The 22,961-nt window shown below is 43.6% G+C and overlaps 1 protein-coding gene across 1 annotated transcript in view; it reads left to right on the top strand.

Annotated features, from left to right (window-relative positions):
- Positions 1-11,221: 11,221 nt before the first annotated feature.
- Positions 11,222-22,961, top strand: part of LOC100476402 — a 53,434-nt gene continuing 41,694 nt past the window's right edge. Inside the window, exons 1-3 of the mRNA XM_034655725.1 lie at positions 11,222-11,709; positions 16,659-16,904; positions 21,161-21,393. Of these exons, the coding sequence (XP_034511616.1) occupies positions 11,518-11,709; positions 16,659-16,904; positions 21,161-21,393 (671 nt within the window). The 5' untranslated portion in view covers positions 11,222-11,517. The remainder of the gene's footprint in view (positions 11,710-16,658; positions 16,905-21,160; positions 21,394-22,961) is intronic.

The raw sequence follows: 22,961 nt of genomic DNA, 5'->3' as shown, positions 1-22,961 counted from the left end.
TGGAATGCAGAAGTGAGACAGCTAATGTCTAGGGCAGATCTCTAGGGGTACTAGGTGGGAGGATTGTTCTTGAAGGCACTGGAAAATAAAGTGAAAGAGGGTCACATTGAGATCTTCAAATGTTTTCCACAAAGCACGGCATGAAACTCTAAACCCTTCCAGTGCTTGATGGAGCCCCAAATCCCTGAAAAACAAACCCAGAGATTAATTCTTGGGCGGCCTTATGATAATAGTTGAATTCACCATCTCACCAAGTCTTTTAAGGAAATCAGGATGATGGTGGGGGAAAAACTAGGATCCTGACGACTAGAAGAGCAATTATCAGGATGCATTTAGGACTTGGAGAATCCAGAACCCCCAAAATCTGAAATACTCACCCCTGTTCGCCTTTGCTGGGTAAGCTCACCTCCCCTGCAGAAGAAAGTGAACAGTCACACCGGAAGTCCCACTGTGACTTGGCTGGTGACCAGAATTCAAACTCAAATAGAGTGAAGTATAGAACCAGAGTAGGGAAAGTGAGAGTTACATTACAAAGAATTGCAAGAATTCTCTAACTCAGTCGTAAAAACATTTGGAGAATATTCATGGAAATGGCTTTGGAAGGAGCTCAGTTTTCCCACAGCTTTTATTTCAAGGTAGGTGTTGCCGTTCTTTGTGATGGCTCAGGAAATCAACTCTGATTCTAAAAGTTTGATGGCTGGGCAGGCAAATACAAGCCATGAGACTGTGGAATGAATTCAAAGATTTCAGAGGACATCCATGTCAGATTCGATATGAAAGCATCCCTCCAAACTCCCCTCTCCCCACAGCCACCTTGAAGACTTTCACCCCTGCCTTGATGGATAGATGGGTGAGAAGAGCATCAGCCCCATTAGAGGATGCTTTACTGGCTGTCCTTAGTCAGCTGGGAAGGCTGGTAGGAAAAGCTGAATGAAAATGGTCTCCCTAAGCCCAGTGGGGTCAGGAGGGTCCCTAAAGACAGTGCCCTACAGAGTATGGTTCTGCTCATTATAATAGGCACCAGAGCGAGTTTGTTAATCGTACCTAGAGTGGGGTGTCATCTGCAGAGATTTCTGGTTGCAGTTAATTCACGGGATCCACAGGAATAAAACCAATAAGCAACGTATGAAGGTCCTACTTGATTTATAGTCACAGCCTCCAAGTAGGGTGGAAACTAAGAGGGACCCTCATCCATTTCCAGACCTCAGTCCGTTCCCAACCCTAGAATGCTTTGAGTAAGTTGTTGGATATCTTTTTTTTTTTTAAGATTTTATTTATTTATTTGACAGAGATAGAGACAGCCAGCGAGAGAGGGAACANCTTCCAGACCTCAGTCCGTTCCCAACCCTAGAATGCTTTGAGTAAGTTGTTGGATATCTTTTTTTTTTTAAGATTTTATTTATTTATTTGACAGAGATAGAGACAGCCAGCAAGAGAGGGAACACAAGCAGGGGGAGTGGGAGAGGAAGAAGCAGGCTCATAGCAGAGGAGCCTGATGTGGGGCCCGATCCCTTAACGCCGGGATCACGCCCTGAGCCGAAGGCAGACGCTTAACCGCTGTGCCACCCAGGCGCCCCAGTTGTTGGATATCTTTAAGAAAGCTTCTTTCCATGATCATGCTGCCAGCCTCTCTCCTAGGACCTTGGCCATTTGCCTTGGAAACATACACTTGGAGAAATAATTTCAATTTTGAGGATTATTAAATGCTAGCTAGCTAACCTAATTCCGGGGACTCCAAACATCACTATAATTCATCAGTCAGAGCAGGGGTGTATGGGGTCAAGTAATACAGGATTTTGATTCAAGTCCACCTCACCTTAAGCCCAGTTGGGACCAAGATATATTCTTTTTTTTTTTTTAAGATTTATTCATTTATTTTGAGAGAGAGAGAGAGAGAGAAGAAGCATGAGTGGGGAGAGGGGCAGAAGAAGAAGGAGAGAATCTCAAGCAGACTCCCTGCAGAGCATGGAGCTTGACAGGAGGGGTGGGGAGGAGGGGAGGGGGAGGCTTGATCTCACGACCCTGAGACCATGACCTGAGCCAAAATCGAGAGTCAGACGCTCAACCGACTGAGCCACTGAGGCGCCCCCTAAGATACATTCTGTAGTCATTTTCTCAGTTCGTGATTATAGGGTTGGTGTAGCAACAGTTGATAACATTTCCAGGTTGCCTCCAGACCCACGGAATAAGGAATATTGGCAACGTGGCAAGAAGCATCAGATCGAAGTTATCAGAGCTCCTTCTCGATATCAAAATACTAAATCAAAACAATACTGAGGAAAATATGGAAATCAAGGATGATTCTTGGATTTCTAGATAAATAGATGTGACAACAACAGAATGAGACTACTGCTCAGAGACAGACTAGCCTTCTTTTTTCTGTTTAATGTATTTTGTATGACAGTATAATCCAGAATAATTTGTAGCTTAGAGGCTCATAGAGGATGACCTTATTGAAGGATATTCTAACTAGGCTCTTCTGAATTAATACTGCATTGTCTGCCTCGTTCAGCAAGACAACGGCCAATATTATTTTCCAAGTGCCAATGTTAAGCTAAAAGACCTTGTTTTATTATTAGTTCTTGCTACCCAATTATATAATGTGATATAAAGGACATCAAGTGTTGTAAGCCTCGCCAGTTAAGCACAATGCAAATGAACTAAGATTGTCTCCAATTGCTTCCTGCCCTAACCACGCATCTGGAACTGTTCCTTTGCATTTGTCAATGTAATTTTGTTTCCAACTGCGATATTCTGACAAATGAAAAAGATGCTCATATCTGATTAAGGGTAAGCCAGTAAATACAGTTGTTTGAAAATGTCATGCTCTATAATCCTAGTATTTTCCAGTAGTTAAAATAAGATTGCCAGGGGAGCCTGGGGGCCTCAGTCGGTGAAGCGTCTGCCTTCGGCTCAGGTCATGATCCCAGGGTCCTGGGATCCAGTCCCGCATTGGCCTCCCTGCTCAGCGGGAAGCCTGTTTCTCTCTCTCCTTCTGCCTGCTGCTCCCCCTTCTTGTTCTCTCTCTCTCTCTCCAGCTCTCTCTGTCAAATAAATAAAATCTTAATAAAATAAAATAAAATAAGATTGCCATATATAACAACGTAAGAGGAGAGAACTGGGTCCTGAATGGTGGATGCTCTATATCCAAATACCATTCTTATTCTCCATCTATCTACCCATCCCTTTAACCAAGATTTATTTAACACCTATTATATGCCAAATAATGCAGCGAAGAAATGTGCTGTCTCGAAATGTGCTTTTTTTTTAAAAAAAAAAAAGGAGGAAATTATAATAAAAATAAAGACGCTTGATTTTTTGGTATTTCAAACCACTATTTCCTTACTCCGTGGGTCAGAAGCCCACCTTGAAATGTTATCAGTAGTTGCTGCTTTACCAGCCTTATAACCAGGCACCTAGTGCAGTGCCTAGAAAACAGAGGTTCTCATTCCAGAATGCCACCTTAGTTTTCTTGCTGATAATTGCTCTCTGCTCTACTGCCAGGCTGTTCCAGCTTCCCGAGCATCATCAGGATATCTCTGAATACCTGAGTATTACTCTGAATACCTGAGTAACTTAGCTTCATTGAAGGAAACATTTTCTCAACCTCGGGAAAAGTCAATGAATCAAATCAATCTCTCTTTCTCTCTCTCTCTCCCCACACACCCTTCTCCATTTTGTCCCCCAGCATCTTCTATATTCTACTCAGCCACCCTGGCCAGTATCTTTTTGCCTCCTCCTGTAGTGACTCATATGCTCCTCCCTCCTACACCCCCCCCCCTCCAACAGGTGCCCCTCGGCCATCAGCAGACACTCTTTGATTCTGGTCCCCACCATCTTTCCTCGGGGGGATACTGTAAGGGTCTTTCAGCTGGTGATACTTTCTCTCTCTCATCCAGCCTTCATATGGCAGTCAGATGTTTGTTTTACAATACAACCCTAATCCTAATTACATTCTTTCATGCTTCAGACTTTTCAGCGGTTCTGTGCTGCCCTGGGAAAACATCCAAATCTGTTCACTCGGCTTTCCAGAAGCTTTGTGATCCATTCACATTAACCACTTTTATCCTAATCTCTGCTCGGTCTTCCTGGGACCTTTAGCAAAATGTAGCTTAAATATTTCAGCTGTGCTTACTACCGCAAATCCCCCGGGAGAAAGGAACAAGGTGGGCTCTGCGCCTGGGCAGAACTATTAGAAAGGCAGCAGCACCCTCTAGTGGTCGGTGTGTTGTAGGTGCGGCTGAGGACTCAAAGATAAGGGGAAGACATCACTCCGAGAGCGTAGCGTGTTCACAGCGCCCCCTGCGCGCTTCCAGGTGGGGCTTCTTCCTCCGTTGCTTCCTGCATTTTGGAGAAAGCAAAACTGATGTTCTCAATGGTGCGTTGATCCTGTCTCCAACCTCAATTTTTTAAAACACAAAAACATTTTTCCCCCTGTATTTAAAATATCTCACCTTAATACGATGCTCAGTACCTAAAATCTTAACTCTACAATGTGGAGAAATGCCTTTGAAGAGGGGAAAACCTTGGCCTGACGTCAGTGCTTTCNTCCAACCTCAATTTTTTAAAACACAAAAACATTTTTTCCCCCTGTATTTAAAATATCTCACCTTAATACGATGCTCAGTACCCAAAATCTTAACTCTACAATGTGGAGAAATGCCTTTGAAGAGGGGAAAACCTTGGCCTGACGTCAGTGCTTTCTGAAGGCTGACAATACCGTGGAGTGGATCTCTGGCTTCCACGCGGTCCGTTCTTCCCTTTCCATTGGGGAGAGACTGCTGAAGACTCGTGGCTTCTGAGTGTCCGTTCTTTTGTTGAGACACACATGCAACTTGCACGATTGGCCAACATCAGGGTTTCCTTGTGTGTTTGTTCTTTACCATCAAGTAAGCAGTCATTCTCAGCAACATTCTCAAGAGGTCACATCAATTTTTAAACTTCAAATTGAGTGCCGCCTTGGAAAAATTATGCACCGCGTGGGTCCCGGCAAGTTTGGGTACACACGAGAGTCTGGATATGTGTCCTTTGGGCATATCTGTGGCTATCTCTTCAGACAATTCAGGAACAGTGAAGAATAACAAATTAATGTGCCCATCTGACTTTTTCCCAAACAGCAGAGATATCAGATTAAGTCTTTACTAGGGAGCCATCCATGGGGGGCAGAGCAAAAACGCGGGGATCCCTCACTTCCTGAATTCTCACCATCTGAAGACCGCAGACAATTTTACTCCAAATTCACTGTAAATCAAAACCCACTCTAATGAATCTGCAGGCATCCGCCAGCCAAAATATATTTTTTAGCTTACACATCTGGAAGAGAGGGTGCAGACCCCGCTCAGATCTTTTTTTCCCAATAGAATGAGCTCCTCGCTTTCCTTGTTTATGTGGGTTGTACTTCATGGGTATCACCTTCACATTATTGAGTGCTATGATCTGAATGTTTCCTCTCTCTCCCCCCTCAAAAAAATTCTTGCGTTGAAATCCCAACCTCCAAAAGTGATGGTATTAGGAAGTCGAGCCTTTGGGAAGTGATTAGGTCATGAGGGTGAAGTCCACATGAATGAGATTAGTTCTCCTATCAAACAGACCTCACCGAGCTCCTTTGCACCTTACTCCTCATTGTCACAGCAAGAAAGCACGGGCTATGAACAGGAAAAGGGCCTTCACCAGAAGGCAACAGGCTGTCACCTTGATTTCGCACTTTCCACCCTCCAGAACTGTGAGAAATAATTTCCTGTTGTTTATAAGGTACCCCAGTTTGTTGTATTTGATGATAGCAACCCAAAAGACTAGGACATTAAATTAAAATGTCTTCTGGGAAATTGATCCTGCTAATTAGTTGCTGGCTACCAACATTTTGGGGAAGAGATCATCTCAAAGTCAAAAGTCACAATATCACTAAGGTGATAGTCCTGTAAATGTACATATACATACAAATATACATATGCTATCATTATATAGGGAAAATGCTGAAGAACATAAAGAGAATCTGGTTCACCTTGTCGCTCACTACTGATCAGAAGAAGAGGAAGAGGAAGAAGTAGAACTTTAAACACTCAATGCCAAACGTTTTAAAGATATTTTGGGTCATGCACACGAAATGATAGTTGGTGTCAGTGACAGTGATAACGCCATGAGCAGCAGTATCACATTCAAAACTGCATTTGCATGCATGATTTTATTCCTGGGAACTGTACAGCAGCAAGATAAGAGAATGCTATCCATTTTGAGGAGCCGTTTGTCACTGACAAACACTGTTTGTCCCATTGTTTCGGGCAATGCTTCTCAGTCAATGACTGAGCCTTATTTGCCAAGTTGAGAAGACTGTTTTTCCTTGAGTTTAGACCTGGATAAAACTCCAGCAGTCAAGTACTGCCTCACTTCACTGTTCACTAGGTCTTTCTCTCTCAAACCTCACCGGTCGCCAAACCTCTACCAAGACCACAGTCCCTCTTCCCTCCCACCCCCAAACCTCCCTGGGGCAGTTAGAAAGTAACTATTTTTTAATTGCCTCGCTTTATCAAATTTTGGTTTCCTACATGTTATTATGTATCTTCGACAGAGTATGTCCTTTATTGACATTGCAATGCTGTTCATTGCCTGTAAAAGGAAAACATAATCCCTATCTGATACTGTATTGTCTCCTCGAGTGCTGCATACAAACTTACTGTTGATGAGCTCAGTAAGTGTCCAACAACTGAACGGTTAGTATTTTAAAGGCTTAAATCACACACTTAATAAATTGTTACAGGAGTTGAAGAGTGCTGTTACTGATATTTAGGAAAGTTGGCTGGATTTTTTGTATGGACATGGAATGCATTATTTTTCCCATTTAAAATACTAGCCCATATTAGGGCACCTGGGTGGCTCAGTCGTTAAGCGTCTGCCCTTGGCTTAGGGGTGTGATCCCAGGGTCTTGGGATCAAGCCCCACATCGGGCTCCTCTGCTGGGAGCTTGCTTCTTCCTCTCCCACTCCCCCTGCTTGTGTTCCCTCTCTCGCTGGCTGTCTCTCTCTCTCTCTCTGTCAAATAAATAAATACAATCTTTAAACAATAAAATAAAATACTAGCACATAGACGACCTCTAAAAATACTAGAACAAAGTCTAACTCTAGCACCTAAATTGCTACCAAACATGTTTCCAGGAACATCTCAGGTTCCGATAAAGAGGAATGCAGGCTGTAGATAGAAAAGCGAAGATGTTGACATTTCTGGCCCCCACTAGCTTGTGTAAGGTCCTGCCCAAACCATCCTCTTCAGCTCTGTGCGGGCAAATGCTTCAGCCCAGAGCTTCCCTGATCTGCATCTGGTGCTGATACCAAAAAGGTTACAGCACTGTCCCTCTCCCTCTCCTAAGCCCCATAATGTGAAATGGCTTTGATTTTATATTTACATTAGTTTCAATCTGATTATTTAATCTGATCTCATATTGTAACATTACAGAAGTAAGAGAAGACCCCATATTAATAATAAGGACTCGTAAGAAAGATAACTTTTTTGGGGGCACCTGGGTGGCTCAGTCCATGAAGCATCAACCTTCAGCTCAGGTCATGATCCCAGGGTCCTGGGATTGAGCCCTGTGTCCAGCTCCCTGCTCAGCAGGGAGCCTGCTTGTCCTTCTCCGTCTGGCTGCCGCTCCCCTGCTCATGCCCTGTCTCTCTCTGTCAAATAAATAAATAAAATCCTTTTTTAAAAAAGATAATTTAAAAAGATAGTAGTCTTTTGAAGGGGAAATATACAGAGTTTCTACTGTGTTCCAAGCAGTTTCAAGTGTGCTATTTGGATATTATTTCATTCAATTCTTTCAGCCACCTACAAAATAGCTATTATTACTTCCACTTGATGGATGAAGAAACTGGGCATCAGAAAGTTTAGGTAACTTGCCCAACCCTGCATGACACCACCCTTCCTGTTAGGAAGGGATTTGAGACCACGTAGGCTCAAAGACAGTTTGGATCAAAAGTTCCATTGCTGTATTCACTGTAAACTGAACAAATCACAGTTTATTTTTTCCTCATAATATTTTGTAGTTTCTAGGAAGAGTGTGTACCTGACATAAAGATTATATCAATTTGTGTATTTTATAAAGCTTTTTCACATATACCTTCACTGGTTCTTAGAATAATTATTAGAAATGAGGAAAAAACTCAAAATCTGGAACAAAACCAAATGTGTATTTTCCAGATTATGAACATTCCAAGGGCAAGAATCTAGTTTTATTCCTTTTCTGCCCTTATCCAGTTCAATCGATTGATTTGGAAAAATAAACACAATTCTTCCCTCATACCCATTTCCCACTTTTGCATATTAATTTTTTCTCCTTTGATTGTGAAATCAAACACACATACAGAAAAATATATCAAACATATATAAGTTTAATGAATAATTATAAAGGGAAAATACATATAACTGCTCCCTAGTTCAAGGAAAAGAGTATTGCCAGCACGGAGGGGATCCCCCCCCTTCCCCATCTTATGTTGCTTCTTCCTTATTGCCCCATTCCTCCGCACTATCCTGACTTTTGAGATAATCATCCTCTTGCTTCTTTGGCTAACTTCACCATGTATTAGGGAAAACAGTATCCTTCAATTTTGTTTACTGTCGGCCTTTATATTATTTACGATTTCCTTTTTGCCTAGCTTATTCTGCATTATGTTTGTAAGCGTCCCCCAAATTGGCCTAGGTAACTATACTCTGTTCACTCTTATTGTTATGCAATGTTCCATTTTATGAATGTACCCCAATTTACGTTTATGGGGGGTATTTCCAGTTTAGGACTATGACTAGGCTTTGGCTTTAAATATTCTTATATATGTATCCTAGTATACTTGTGCGAGCATTCCTCTACAGTAAATTTTGATCCCAGACTCTTACAATCTAAAAATTAAATAAAGTACATTAAATTAAGTAATTAAAACTTTTTTAAATTTGAAAATTTAAAATTATTGAGCTCTGAGACACTTAGAAAACATTTCGTATTTAATTCATTTAAAATAATAATAAACCCATTACATGTTCTAATTGTTTCCTGAGACTGCTGTAACAAATTTCCACAAGCGTAGTGAACTAAAACAACAGAAATTTGTTCTCTCAGAGTCATGGAGGCCAGATGTCTGAAATTAAAGTGTCGCCAGGGTTGGTTCCTTCTGGAGACTCTGAGGGAGAATGTTCCAGGCCTTTCTCCTAGCTGCTGGTAGCTGTGGGCAATTCTTGGCATCCCTTGACTTGTAGACCTATCACTCCAATCTCTGCTTTTGACTTCACATGGCATCATCCCTGTGTGTCTGTGTTTGTGACTCTAATGTCCCTCTCCTTTCTTTTATAAGGACACCAGTCACTGGATTTAGGGACCATCCTAGATCCAGGGTGATCTCAACTTGAGATCCCTAACTTAATTACTTCTGCAATAAAAACCCATATTTCCAAGTAAAGTCTCATTCACTGGGATGTGGAGTTAGGACTCAGACATGTTTTTAGGGGACACATTTCTACCTGTTACACATGTTTACATAAATAACACATTTTAAATGGAAAACAGCTATCTTTTCCAAATAAAAATTTAGTGATGAGTGATATTGCTGCATATCTTTGTAAATCTCTTTAATATTTTGATTCATATAAGGAGTTGGGTGCTCATCTGCTTTTACTCTCAATCCGTTATTTGTTGTTTTGGCTGAGATATATGATGAATAAAACTGACAGAGATCATCTCAGCCCTCCTGGGAGGGTTTCAGAGGCTCCCAGTGCTTTGAGAAGCACTGCTCTAAAGTGTACACTGTAAAATATATGCAAAGTGGAATTTCTGGGCATATGTATGTATCTCCTGCTTTGCTAGATAATGCCACACCGTTTGTGGTTTGTATCACTTGACACATGGACTAGCTGTGTCTGAGGGATCTTGTTGCTTCACACACTGCTCACCAACATCTGATATTGTTACACTTTACAAATGTTGCCTATCCGGTGGTGTGCACTTGCTCAAAGCCAAGAGTTAGAAAATAGAACCGGGGGCACCTGGGTGGCTTAGTCCGTTAGGCATCTGTCTGCCTTCAGCTCAGGTCATGATCCCAGGGTCCTGGGATGGAGACCCACCTTGGGCTCCCTGCTCAGCGGAGAGCCTGCTTCTCCCTCTCCCTCTGCTGCTCCCCTTGCTTGTGCTCTCTTGCTCTCTCCTCTCGCTCTCTCTCTCTCTCTCTGTCAAATGAATAAATAGAATGTTTAAAAAAAAGATAAGAAATTGGAACCCATGTTTCCTATTTTGAAACTCATTCTTCCTTCCTTTCACAGACACAATGCTTCTGTTTCTGGCCCGGTTCTCACCAAGGTGCAATCTCCTCCAAATCTTATCTCCTTAGGGCTCCTTTCCCCGCTGCGGAGGCTTTGGGCACCCCAGGTCACTGGAGGTCCTGCATCTCCCCCTTACCAACACCCCTCACGCCCACTCTTCCTCTGCCCCCGCCTTCCTCACTTCCCTGCCTGGCTCCTACCCCCCTTGCTCTATTTACTTCTCCTGAAGCTCTCTACCACCCTCTGCTGATCATCTTCAAGCGCATGAGCCTCACCACGGTCATTTATTTAAAAAATGGAATGATCCCTAATTTGCGTTTATATGCACAAGAAAATGTATAAGAAATCAACACCTCTTACTGTAAATATTACCTACTATTTTTTAAAGCATTCCAACACACACCAGTGTGTGATCATAGGCAAGTTACTCAACTCTTTGGATCCTCAATTTCCTCATCAGTAAAATGGGTGTCATAATACCCGACTGTCCAGAAGGATCAAAAGACTTGTGTAATAAGCTTAGCACGGTGCTTGATAAGGAGCGTTCAATTGATGTTTATTTTTATTTAACGAAAGCTTACCTAGTTCTTACTCTATCAGAAAGTAAGGTACTTTTTGCAAGTACGGAAGCTTGTAATAATGCTCTGGGTTAGGTCGTACTATCCTCATTGTACAGATGTACACACTGAAGCCGACAGGTTAAAGTGGGACCTGCAGGGCAGCACGCCCCGTCTAGACACCAGCGGAACACACTCTTTTCTCTGGCCCCGCCCCGCCACGTTTATTATAATGGCCCCGCCCCTTGCCTCCGGCGCCGACGAAAACCGAGCCGACGTCTCGCGAGCTTCCACGTACACACTCCAACGCCTCTCCGCCTCCGCCCGCGGAGAGCACATCCGGGTTGCTGGAGCAGGTGCCTCAGGCCCCGCCCCCTTTTAACCAGACGCTCGTCCCACTTCCGGCCATCTCAGGCCTTTTCCGCCCGTGCTTTGCCGGCCTTATCTTTGCTCTGTAGGTCGTTCCCGGCGCCGGGCCGCGGTCCTTCCGCGCCGCTCGCCTGCACCCAGCGGCTCGCCCCTCCTCCCGAATCTCTCCGAGGCTCGGAGCCACTCTGCCGTGCGTCTCCGCGGGCCGTCCGGGCTGAGGCCTTGCGCGCGCGGCGAGTCGGTGCAGACCTGACCCCGCGTCTCCCCGCAGCTCCGTTGAGGCCGCCGCCGTCGCCTCGGGATGCCGGGGCCGGGGTCCGCGCCGCGCTGGGCGGCCGCCGCGGGCCGTTGGGGCTGCAGGCTGCTCGCGCTGCTGCTGCTGGTGCCGGGGCCCGGCGGCGCCTCGGAGATCACCTTCGAGCTGCCGGACAACGCCAAGCAGTGTTTCTACGAGGACATCACGCAGGGCACCAAGTGCACCCTCGAGTTCCAGGTACTCCGTGCTCTCAAAGTCCAGGGGCCCCACCTCGCGGTTCCGGGGTCGGGTCTGCAGCCTGCTTGCTGACTCCCTCCTGCCGAGGTGTTTCCATTCTTTGGCTGAGTCAGGAATCACCTCTAGGTAGTCAGTGCGGGGCAATTGCCTTTCCTGTTCTAAACCCGGGGCGAGAACCATTTTAGACCAAATAGGAAGATGCATGAATTCCAGAAATGCTTCCTGTAGCGGTGACTTTTCCTTCTATGCTCTAATACCCTTCGCTTTAACGCCTATGGAACTTTCCTCTTTCAAAGACTCTCCTTGTAAAAAAAGTTTTTCCTGTGCTATGGTGCTCGGTGTCCCTACTCTCCCTGACCCCCCCCCACCTCCACTTTAATCAGATTTGAAGTATTGCCAGTATCTCATTCCACCGCTTTTCAGTTTTTCCATTGATGTTACTAGGACTTTTGGTTCATTCTGCCTCTGTCATAGGAAGGGCTCCATTGGAGCCCAGACGAGCACCTGCCAAAGGTGTAGAACGAATGGCTGTGATCAGTGAGAGGCTCCTTTTCGGCTTTGGGTTTTTATGGAAAACAAACTTAATTTCACAGAATGTAGTTTCTTAAGTTTGTTACAACAATCTTTATTTCTGTTTTTCTTGGTAGACTGACTTAACATATTTGAGCAGCTGTTGAGTGGTAGGTGCTTCTGATTACAGAGGTGGTCCAAATAGATTGGGTCACTGCCATCATTCTTGATTCCCTACCCATCCTGCCCTTTTCTTAGTTAATACCTGCTCATTCTTCAAGACTGTGCTTTAAGAGCAGAAAATAGGAAATAAAACAGTCTGATCTTTGGGATTGATGAGGGCTTCCTTTGGGAAGTGATTTTAAGCTCAACTCTAAAGGATTAGTTGTAAATACTTTGGTAAGAGGGGGGTGAGGGAATAACCTTTGCAAGAGTGACTGGGTATTTGAGGACCATCGAGAGATCCAGTATAGTTGGGAATAAGGAGCCGGAGGAGGGGAGGTCAGGGGCCAGACCATGTGCCTTGCTGGCCTACTTAAGGATTTTAGTTTTTCCTAAGAGCATGGGAAAGCCCTCAGAGGTTTGTAAGCAGTGCGGTGCCGTGAGCCAGATATTTTTGGTAGCTGCTTGGAAATTCACTTGTGCAGGTAGAGAAGGTAATTAGAGTGTTGGAGAGTGGCTGTGGAAGACGGATGAGGAGACTGTGAGCGGATGAGGAGACCGTGAGCGTGGTCCAGGCTTCTAGGATGGGAGCTGTGGGGAAGGAAAAAGTGAAGGGATTGGAGAGAAGTTAATAGGTGAAATCAGCAGGACACAGTGGTGATGTGGCTTTTGTGAGTGAAGGGAGGGAGGCTAAGGATCACCATTCGGTTTTGTTTAACTTCATGGATTAGAGCCAGGGGACAGAAAAAAAGAGAGCAGGAATTGTAGTATCAAAGTGTGAGTGTATTTAAGGTGTCAGTGTCAGACACTGTGCTTGGTGCTGAGAATACTACCACTACGATTCCGTGCTCAAAAAATTAGCATCTGTTACGTAGCAGACAGTATGTGAAGTATTTCAGGTATGTTACTTAATTCTCAGGACAGCACAATAGAAAATAAATATAGTTCTTTTTTACTTATGAAGCTGAGGCTTTGAAAGCTTTTTTTTTTTTTTAAAGATTTTATTTATTTATTTGACAGAGAAAGAGGGAACACGAGCAGGGGGAGTGGGAGAGGAAGAAGCAGGCTCATAGCAGAAGAGCCTGATGTGGGGCTCGATCCCGTAACGCCGGGATCACAGCCTGAGCCGACGGCAGACGCCTAACCGCTGTGCCACCCAGGCGCCCCAGAGGCTTTGAAAGCTTTAAACCCAAGGTCACAGAACTAGCCAGTAGCAGAATCAGTATGCAGTCCCAGGTTAAATTCTTAACTCCTTTATTATATACACCACCTCCCAAAGATCAATAAGACCGACCTTGACCTCCTTGAGCGTCCATGGACACATTACAGTCCTACAGTGTTAAATGCAACAGGAAAAATGCGCGCTCTGTACAGTGCTGGCCAAAGGCGGAGGGATCATCAAGGGAGAGGTGGCTGAGGGGCCGATGTTTGAGCTGTGTCGAGGAGAAATAGGAGTTACTCTACAAGTTGGCTGAGGGGAAAGGGCATCCTAGGCAGGCAGAGTGTTTGTGAGACTCAATTCCTGAAATCTGTTGGAGCCCGCTATGAAATACAGTGAGTAATAGCGTTGCTTTGTAATGGTGGGTCCAAGGGCTTTAGGGTTTGTTGCTACCAGTTAGTCAGCACTGTTCATCGGTAATAGATTGATGATGAACACCGTCGTGGTGAAACTGCCCCCAAAAGGGCTGTGCCGGGGAGACTTGTTACATGGCCGGAATATGTCGATGTGATCAGCAAACTAGAAAAAACCCAGCCAGGCGTCGATTTTGGGCTCACTGGTTCCCAGGTGTTCCTTGCACGCTTGGGTGGTTCCTGATCTGAGAGTCTGAGTCTGGCTCCAGTCCTCAGAGAGGGAGGACAAAGGAACCCACACCTAACCTCCCCAACCTCTTTCTGTGAGACAGCTTTTGATTCTGATCATTTATATTCTTTTCCTGTAATAAGCTGTAGATTGGTAAGCATTGTCGTGTTGGGTCCTGATTCTTGAGCAGACAGGACCTGTTTAACCTGCCGCAGTTCGTGCAGGCGTAGAACAAAGACTTGGTCGGAGAACGTCTGGCAGTCTGCTATTTTTGGAACACAGAGGAAGGGTATAAAAGAGGTGGCGAGGCTACCTTGAAGAGGGTGCACAGGAGTGGTGTGGCATTGTTAACAGGTTTGGATCTTTCTGGAGGCCACAGGAATTGGGAAAAGGTTTTAAGCGAATGGGGGATGGGGAGGTGGGGAGATTGCCCCCCGCAACCCATTTGGGGGGGAACTGCTACTGGCATCTGGAGGATGGAAACCAGAGAGGCTGCTAAACGGGCTGCAGTGCCCAGGGTCACACAGTTCCCTCCCACAAAGAATTATCCAGCCTTAAGGGAGCTGAGGCCGAGAACAAACCCTGGGTGAGAGGGAAGAGCAATGGGGTTGTGGAAAGACCTTTTAGGAAGTTGTGGCTTTAGTCCTCTCTGGGCGGTGGATTAGGAATGGAAGAGATGGGATGAATTTGAGAGGCAGTAATGTCAGGAGATTTCTGTGAGAACTGGATAAGTAGGGACACTTAGTTCGGGATGATTCCCGGTTTCTAATTTCCATGACCAGACCAATTGTGAAGGGGTACTTTGTATCTGAAGTAAGATTATTTGTTTTAAAGTCTGATGGAGGAAAAGTGGCGTGGTGATCAGATCCGGTCCTGTTCCGTTTGTTTACTTAGGTGACTATTCCAAGTACAGCGGCCACACATGAACACTTGGGTATATAAAAATGAAGTCATGATTTTCACCTGGAGGAAAGGTTGTTGACATTGGGAGGAGTAAATGCCCAATTGTTAAGACACTTTTTATGTTGAAACATTATATCCCTATGTTAATATTTATACATTTTTGCAGTTTTCTAAGTACATAATTAATATTTCATTTAATTATCAAAATGATCTTGTAACATAGTTCAGTTATTCATCCTGTCTCCTAAATGACAAAAGGTCACATTAGCAGCCAGTCCTTCTTTGAAGTGCAAAGTTTGATCTCTGTCCTACAGACCTAAAATGTCAATATTACACTAACCAAGAGGGTTCAAGCCTGAAAGTACAAGCTTGTGCCCCCCCCCCATGTCAGGGTGGCTGGCAGCCCTCAAACCTATGTCTCTCCCTCACATCTTTCTCAGCCTTGCAACCTGCGCCCTTTCTTTCCTATGTCCCTCCCTCTCCCTGCTTAATTCTCATTCCTATAAGGAGGCCTTTCTTCTAACCCTAGTCCTTTTCTGACTGTGCCTGTCCGTTACCTCAGGAAAAATCTCCCTCCCCTTCTTCTCTGCAACCCCAGTGGCCTATGAACTGTAACTGATTAAGCATAAGCCCTTGAAAACAGCTCCAGAATCCTCTTCAGAACGTTATCATTTACCCCTGGCTTTTCTTTTCAAAGGTGCTTGCCCTAAAATGCAGGCTTTCCAGATAAGTGGAAGATTTGTTTGCTTTTGTTTTGTTCTGTTTCGTTTTTGCTTTAATCACAAGCATACAAACAATATACTTTGGTCCTTAATGTTTTTCTGGGGAACAAGTTTGTAAAATAATGATAAATCCTTAGAATAGTCCACAAGTCTGTTCAGTTCATAATGTAGTTCAAAACAAAATGTGTATCAAATTCCATATAACTGACCTGTAGAAGCACTTAAGAAACAAACCTGTTTGTAATTTGGCGGTGGAATGAGTTGAAGTTCCGTAATAGAAACATGCTTGGGGTGTCATGCCAAGGACCGATCGACTTTATTACTTCATGGCGCTATCCGTGTGTGTGCTTGGGAGGTGCTCAGAGGAAACTAGGGGAGAACATTTGGGGAGGGAAGTACTGCATGGCAGTGAGCTTCAGGGTCAAGAGTCTGACTTGGGAGTTCAGGTTCTGCCTCCGCCTTTTGCTAGATGAGCAGTCTTGTGTAGGTTGCTTATCTGAACGCGGTTTCTCAGCTTGTCAAATGGAGGGCGAAAACCCTCTCTCCTGTGTCGTTGGGAGAATCAAGTGATGTAAGAGCCCTCCCTTAACTAGAGCAGTCTTCTGGCTGGTTAGCTAGTTCCCTCTCTCATGTCAAGAGGAAATTTGTGCAGTTCCTATAAAGCTTCAGTTCAACTGACAGCTGCCTCCCAAATTCCATCCGCTGCTGGAAAGAAAGAAAAATGTAAAATCGCTTGTGATAGGGAAAGTCCTTTGCCAGTAGGCTTATTATCATTTTAACAGGGAATCTGGTTACTTTCTCAAACTTGTCAGTTGCAGTGAAATCTTCCTTTTTCCTCTCTCTCTTTATAGGTGATTACCGGCGGGCACTATGATGTAGACTGTCGATTAGAAGATCCCGATGGTAATGTGTTATACAAAGAGATGAAGAAACAGTACGATAGCTTTACCTTCACAGCCTCCAAAAACGGGACATACAAATTTTGTTTCAGCAATGAATTTTCTACTTTCACACACAAAACCGTCTATTTTGATTTTCAAGTTGGAGAAGACCCACCTTTGTTTCCTAGCGAGAACCGAGTCAGTGCTCTTACCCAGGTAAATAAATCGTCAGCAATATAGCGGTGTGTTTAAAGAGGGGGGAAGCATAAATTAATATGCCTTCACTAAGTGACAAACCAGAATTTTGAGACTTTTATACAATCTTTAAGATCTGTCTTCATTCTTACAATAGATTAAGCATTTCACAGAGAACTTTGGACATTTTTGGTGAAAACCACTATTAAAGGATTTTATGAACTTTTAAGTGTAAAGAAAATAAGCCTTGAAATAGGAGGAACACTTCAATGGGAAAGGAAGGTTAGGAAGACTGGACAGTGCTCCCGCATTCTGAAGTCATGGAGGGACGTGACTTCATAACCTGGCAGGTTGCTCTAACTGGAGATGGCATGATGTCTTAATTGATATATAAATATGCCACAGGGTGGTGTTATACCAGTATTTAGTGTCAGTTCACGCTGCTATTAGAATTATGTTTGCTGTAACTTGAAGTAAAATATTAAAGATGAGTGGTAAGTCATCTAACAGAAGACAGTTAAAGGGCGCCTGGGTGGCTCCGTAGGTGATGCAGTCAATTCTTGATTTTGGCTCAGGTCATGCATGATCTCAGGGTCCTGGGATTGAGCCCCAAGTCGGGCTCTGTGCTCGGCAGGGAGTCTCCTTCAGGTTTCTCTTTCCCTCTGCCCCCCATCTCTAAAGTAAATAAATCAATCTTTTAAAAAAATAGTTAAGGAAGCTGAAGGTAGGTTGGATTTTATTTTGAGGAAAACCTTAAGGAGAGAAAGATTAGGAAAGAAAATTAAAGTCAATGAACAGATGCTGCTCAGGTGATAAGAAGGACTCTTTGATTTCCGGTTTAAATATAGTCTGAGCTTAGATTGTATCTAGAAGACACTCAATTACGGATCAGAGGAATTATTTACCACCTGCTTGTTAGGGCCTTAAACCGGTATTTCATTCTTCCCAGATTCTAGTCAGTCTGTTGGCCAAAGTCATGTGGTGATAGGGGCGGTTTTGCATAACGTGTAAGAGCGTGAATTCCTAAACCTACTGTGAGCACTAGCAGGATGGATTCACGTGGTCCTGCTTTGAGAAACGTTCTCGTATCTTAGCATCCTGTATGAATGGCACGCTTTGTAAAAAGATTTTTCTCTGGGGCCTTTGTTTATAACTTAACCTTCATGAATCTTAATTTGAATAAGAGGGTAGCTTGCCCTAAAAACCTTAATAGGTAAATATTAGGAATGCATGGTAATAAAGCCGTCGGGATCCATTAATCTCCTTTATTCATCTCACATTTTAAATTTTTTTCTTAGTCATTTTTTTCTCCTTTCAAAAGCTGGTAAGTCCCTCATATGGTAGTGATACTTACAAAGCCACTGTTCACACTTTAAAATAGAAAAATATTACCAACTGGTAAATGCAGAAAAATTCTAGAGTTGTTGTCAATCACCATTTTTCACCTGTTAATAAGACGATGGCTCGGAGCAGACCGTGATTACCGGTCACTGCTGAAACCGCTAGGCGGAAGGCCGAGGTGAGGTTTACGGTGACTGCATCACTCTGGTATCACCGAAACCTAATGACCATTTCCAGATGGAGAGTGAACTAGGCATTGTGTGTCTTCTGTGTGTCTTCGCACTGACAAAGTACACAACTTTGCCTGGAAGGTGTTCCCACCCAGAGCACTGCATCTGAGTCCCTTCGAGTCTCAAGCTCCAACTCCCAGTTTACGAGAGAAACAGAGGGTGGAGGAACACCATGAGGATATGGTCATCAAAACCCAGGAAGATGGAAACACTGCAGGACGGAGGACCCATTTCTTCAACAGACAGGAAAGGAAAGAACCAGGAAGAGAACCTAAAGATTCAAGGAGGCTTAGAAGACACCTCAGCCAAATGATTGTGTCGAAGTTGTTTGGATTCCCATGTGGAACCAACTTTTTTGAGATATTTGGGGAAATTGGAACATTAACTTTCTACTGAAAAATTTTAAAAACTATTTTTGATGATTTTATGTGTGATAATGCTCCCACGGTTACACTTTTCAGTGTTGCCGTTCAGAAATGAGTATAAAGAATAAGGGTATAGCTGAAATGATAACACACAAGGGATTTGCCTTAAATTAATTGGAGCGGGGAGGAGAATAGGTGAGAAATACATGTTGGTGAAACAAGATTGGCCATGCGTTCATTACCAACATGAGGGTTCGTTTTACTGTGCTCGTGTGAATATGAACTTGAACACAAACCCTACATTTTCTGTCTCAAAAATTATACGACTCCATGCAATTAGTCCCTTAATTTCTGTGATTTTCTCTCATCCAGCACTTCTTAACCCTCAGTCCATGTCGGGCTTCAGGGAATCCTTAAACATTCTGAAATTGTGTCAGAGCCTTGTTTTTATGCATATACTTCCAGGGCTAGCCCATGTACCGCTCTGAGAATGTGTGGAAAGTCGACATGGGCTGGAAGCACCGCTTTAGCCTCCTACCACAAATTAGAAGTCAGTCATTTTAGCACAGTTGTGCTCATCTTTGATTCTTAGGGGCCTAAACAAAACAAGAACGGCAAAAACAGTCGCGTATTCTAATAGGTACATGCAATTTGTGGACCACATAATTGTTTGCACTTTGTAGAAGCATTTTAATGGAATATTTTTATAAATGATATCTTTCATACTTACTTTGGTAGAACTTTACTAAATGTTTGAAATCTTTTCTAGTGTCCATATTCCTTCACTAAAATTAAGGCCAGAAAAAAATATTCCCAGAATCTTTTGAGAGACTCTGTGGATTTATTAGCAAAAGGTGGGAAGAAGCTGTAAAAGTTATGAACACTTGAGGAGATGTGAGTCCAAATAACTTTGTGACATAGAGGTAGTATAGTGACTGAGCTAGCTTGACAATTTTGGGGTCCAAAAGGGGAGCGAGGAGCAGAAAGAAACATTCGAAGGTTGCTAAGAAAACTTCATTTACTGGCGAATTTTCCAGAATACAGGAAAGTAGTAATGTTCACCACCTTCCTCCCCATACTTCCCATACTCAGTGGTCCTCCTCACTGTCCTGTGTCATAAAAATATTTTTCCTTTGTATGGCTGTGCACAATATATACAACAGTTCCTTCCATAGTGACAAGGGGAAGAAACCTCAGATTATTTTAAAAATTCTTAATACATGGTTTGCGATGTAGAATGAGTATGACCTAACAATAACGTATGTATTTCATCACTAGGATTAACTTTTCAGCAGAAGAATACTAAACTCTGCTGTATATAAAAGAAAACTTAGACACTTAACCCTTCTCAGAGCAGATCGTGTGATGACTGTAGAAAGGTGAGGTGCCATCAGATGAAGACAGACTGGTGACACGGTGAGACTGAAACCTCCCGTTGGGAACAGTTGTATTGGTTCAGTTGACGGGCGGGAGGGAGGAGACTGACTGACTTAGCAAATTGGTCCATTAAAAAACGAAAGACATTGATGCTCTGACCAGCACTCGCAGACTCCTCTGCTTTTAAAATAGTTAATAACTTTGGGGCGCCTGGGTAGCGCAGTCGTTAGGCGGCTGCCATCGGCTCAGGGCGTGATCCTGGCATTCCGGGATCGAGTCCCACATCAGGCTCCTCCGCTATGAGCCTGCTTCTTCCTCTCCCACTCCCCCTGNTGTTAGGCGGCTGCCATCGGCTCAGGGCGTGATCCTGGCATTCCGGGATCGAGTCCCACATCAGGCTCCTCTGCTGGGAGCCTGCTTCTTCCTCTCCCGCTCCCCCTGCTTGTGTTCCCTCTCTCACTGGCTGTCTCTCTGTCACATAAATAAATAGAATCTTTTAAAAAAAAATAGTTAATAACTTTGACTAACTCCATCTGTTTTTATGTCCTACTTGGTTTATTGTTTGTATATATTTGGGCTTTGATTTGTATTCTTCTTCTTCATCAAATTTACCGGCCTGCCATTCTCGTCCTCCTAGTTCTTCACGGGAGAACCTGAACTTGAAATTCTGTCACCACCAACTGTAACCTATGAGCGTTTCTGCCACTGTTAGCTCAGCGTTCCGTCTCGCACCTTACAGGTGCTGCCGCTGTGACTTTCCACGGTGGGGCAGGCGCTCCCTCGCCGAGTGGCTGGCCTTCGCAGTCGTCCTGGTGGGGATGGCCGAGAGGGCCGCACAGCCAGGACCGCGGGCCTGCGCGAGCGAGGGAGCTAGGGCCACTGTAGTAGCGGGCTAACCGATGGAGGAATGGAGAGCAGATGGAAAGATGACTGACGCGTACTAACCAGAACTATTTCTCTCTAGATGGAATCTGCCTGTGTCTCCATTCACGAGGCTCTCAAGTCTGTCATCGACTATCAGACTCATTTCCGTTTGAGAGAAGCTCAAGGCCGAAGCCGCGCAGAAGACCTAAACACCAGAGTGGCCTACTGGTCCGTAGGAGAAGCCCTCATTCTCCTGGTGGTTAGCATAGGGCAGGTCTTTCTCCTGAAAAGCTTTTTCTCAGATAAAAGAACCACCACGACTCGTGTCGGATCCTAACTACGGTGTGAGAATTGACGCACCATTGCCACCATAATATTGCTGTCCTCTAATTAATTTAGGTACCGAAGAACTTAATACCGGCAACACTTTTAAACCTTACTCATACACTTGTGGGGGGGGAATGTACAGTGCATATCCCCAAACTGTGGAAAGGACACCTTTTTTTTATTTGTAAAGGTAGGAAAACTTTGGAACTGATTTTGGGCTCCCCATGTTAAACAGCACCAACGATCTTTTCTTGCTTGTTTCTATCTACTCTTCGCACACTGAACTTTGGTATTTTGATTCCTTTTAGCCATTTACAAGTACTTTTCTTATAGGTAGTGGATATTTTAAAAACCTTCACTTTAATGTCTGTGTGTTGTGGAGGAAGAAAATTGCCTTTTAATTGTTTGTTTTTCAGAAAACCAAATGTGACTAACTGTAGCCCAGGCCCTCTTCTGCACTGTTTAATTTGGGGGTGGGGGGAGCCACCGTGGAAATGTTAGTCAATATCGATAAAATTTTAAATTGATGCATTGTTGTATAATTTATTTCTTGCTAGCTCGGAAGATGTCAGATTTTTGTTTTTTGTGTTTATTCTATGATTTATAAGCAGATGTGTTCTTTTTTCATGAAGACGTTCTTACCACAGAGAAAATAGTATGTTTCAATAGTGTAACAGGTTATACAGGCCTTAAAAATCAGACGGTTAAAACAGGTAGAGAAATTACAGAAAAACTTAAGATTCTATACTGGGAAGCAAATGAGAAAAGTTTTAGTGAGTTACCTGCACATACTACATTTTCAGTGCTTTTACAAGGAAAAAAGGTGGTCTGTTTCATTTTAACATTTTGATTGGCTGGTTCGTGCCCTAATGTGGCTTCAACGTCTGAGTCATTCCCGGCTTAAATTAACGGTAGTAATATTCATATTGTAAAAGTGCCATATATTTTATCCTGATGGGTGTGATGCACTGAGAAGTTAGTTTCTTTGGCTTTTTCTTTGATTCTTTCTATTTCTGTTTTGGTTTGGTTTGGTTTTTGGTTTTTGTCTTGAATATGTAATTTGTACAATCTCTGGTTAGCCACCTTAAGATGATTTAGAACTTTAGAATGCTGTGTGTTTCTTATTTGGTAATCTTCATCGATTGTACTGCATTTAATGACTATTAAACAGTGCATATTCTGTACACCATAGGGTTTAGACTGTGTCTGTATTTTATAACTTGTGTAGACTGAGCTGATCGAAATAAGATTTGTTCAGGTATTCTAGAAGAGAATACAAGACAAATGCGAAACTGTATAGGTGTTTAAAGCTTTTCTGCTGTTAAAAAAAAAATGCAACTGCTTTTTGCCCTGCCTCCCTCCCCCACCCAGGAGTGATGAGTGCTGAACAAGACTGTCCTATTGTTGAGACTTTGATAAGTGGCACATAGCTAGAATACTGCTTGAACAGCAGTTCGAGTCACTTATCACTATGGACTAGAAGCTAACTCTTCATGCTAAACTGGCTTTAACTGTCTTTAAAAAGCATATACACTTCTGCATGAAAGAGCAAAACAAATTCACAGTTGGCACGC

This window comes from Ailuropoda melanoleuca, chromosome 3, assembly GCF_002007445.2.
Source record: "Ailuropoda melanoleuca isolate Jingjing chromosome 3, ASM200744v2, whole genome shotgun sequence".
Taxonomy (NCBI): Eukaryota; Metazoa; Chordata; class Mammalia; order Carnivora; family Ursidae; genus Ailuropoda; species Ailuropoda melanoleuca.
This window is presented reverse-complemented; position numbering and strand designations above follow the sequence as displayed.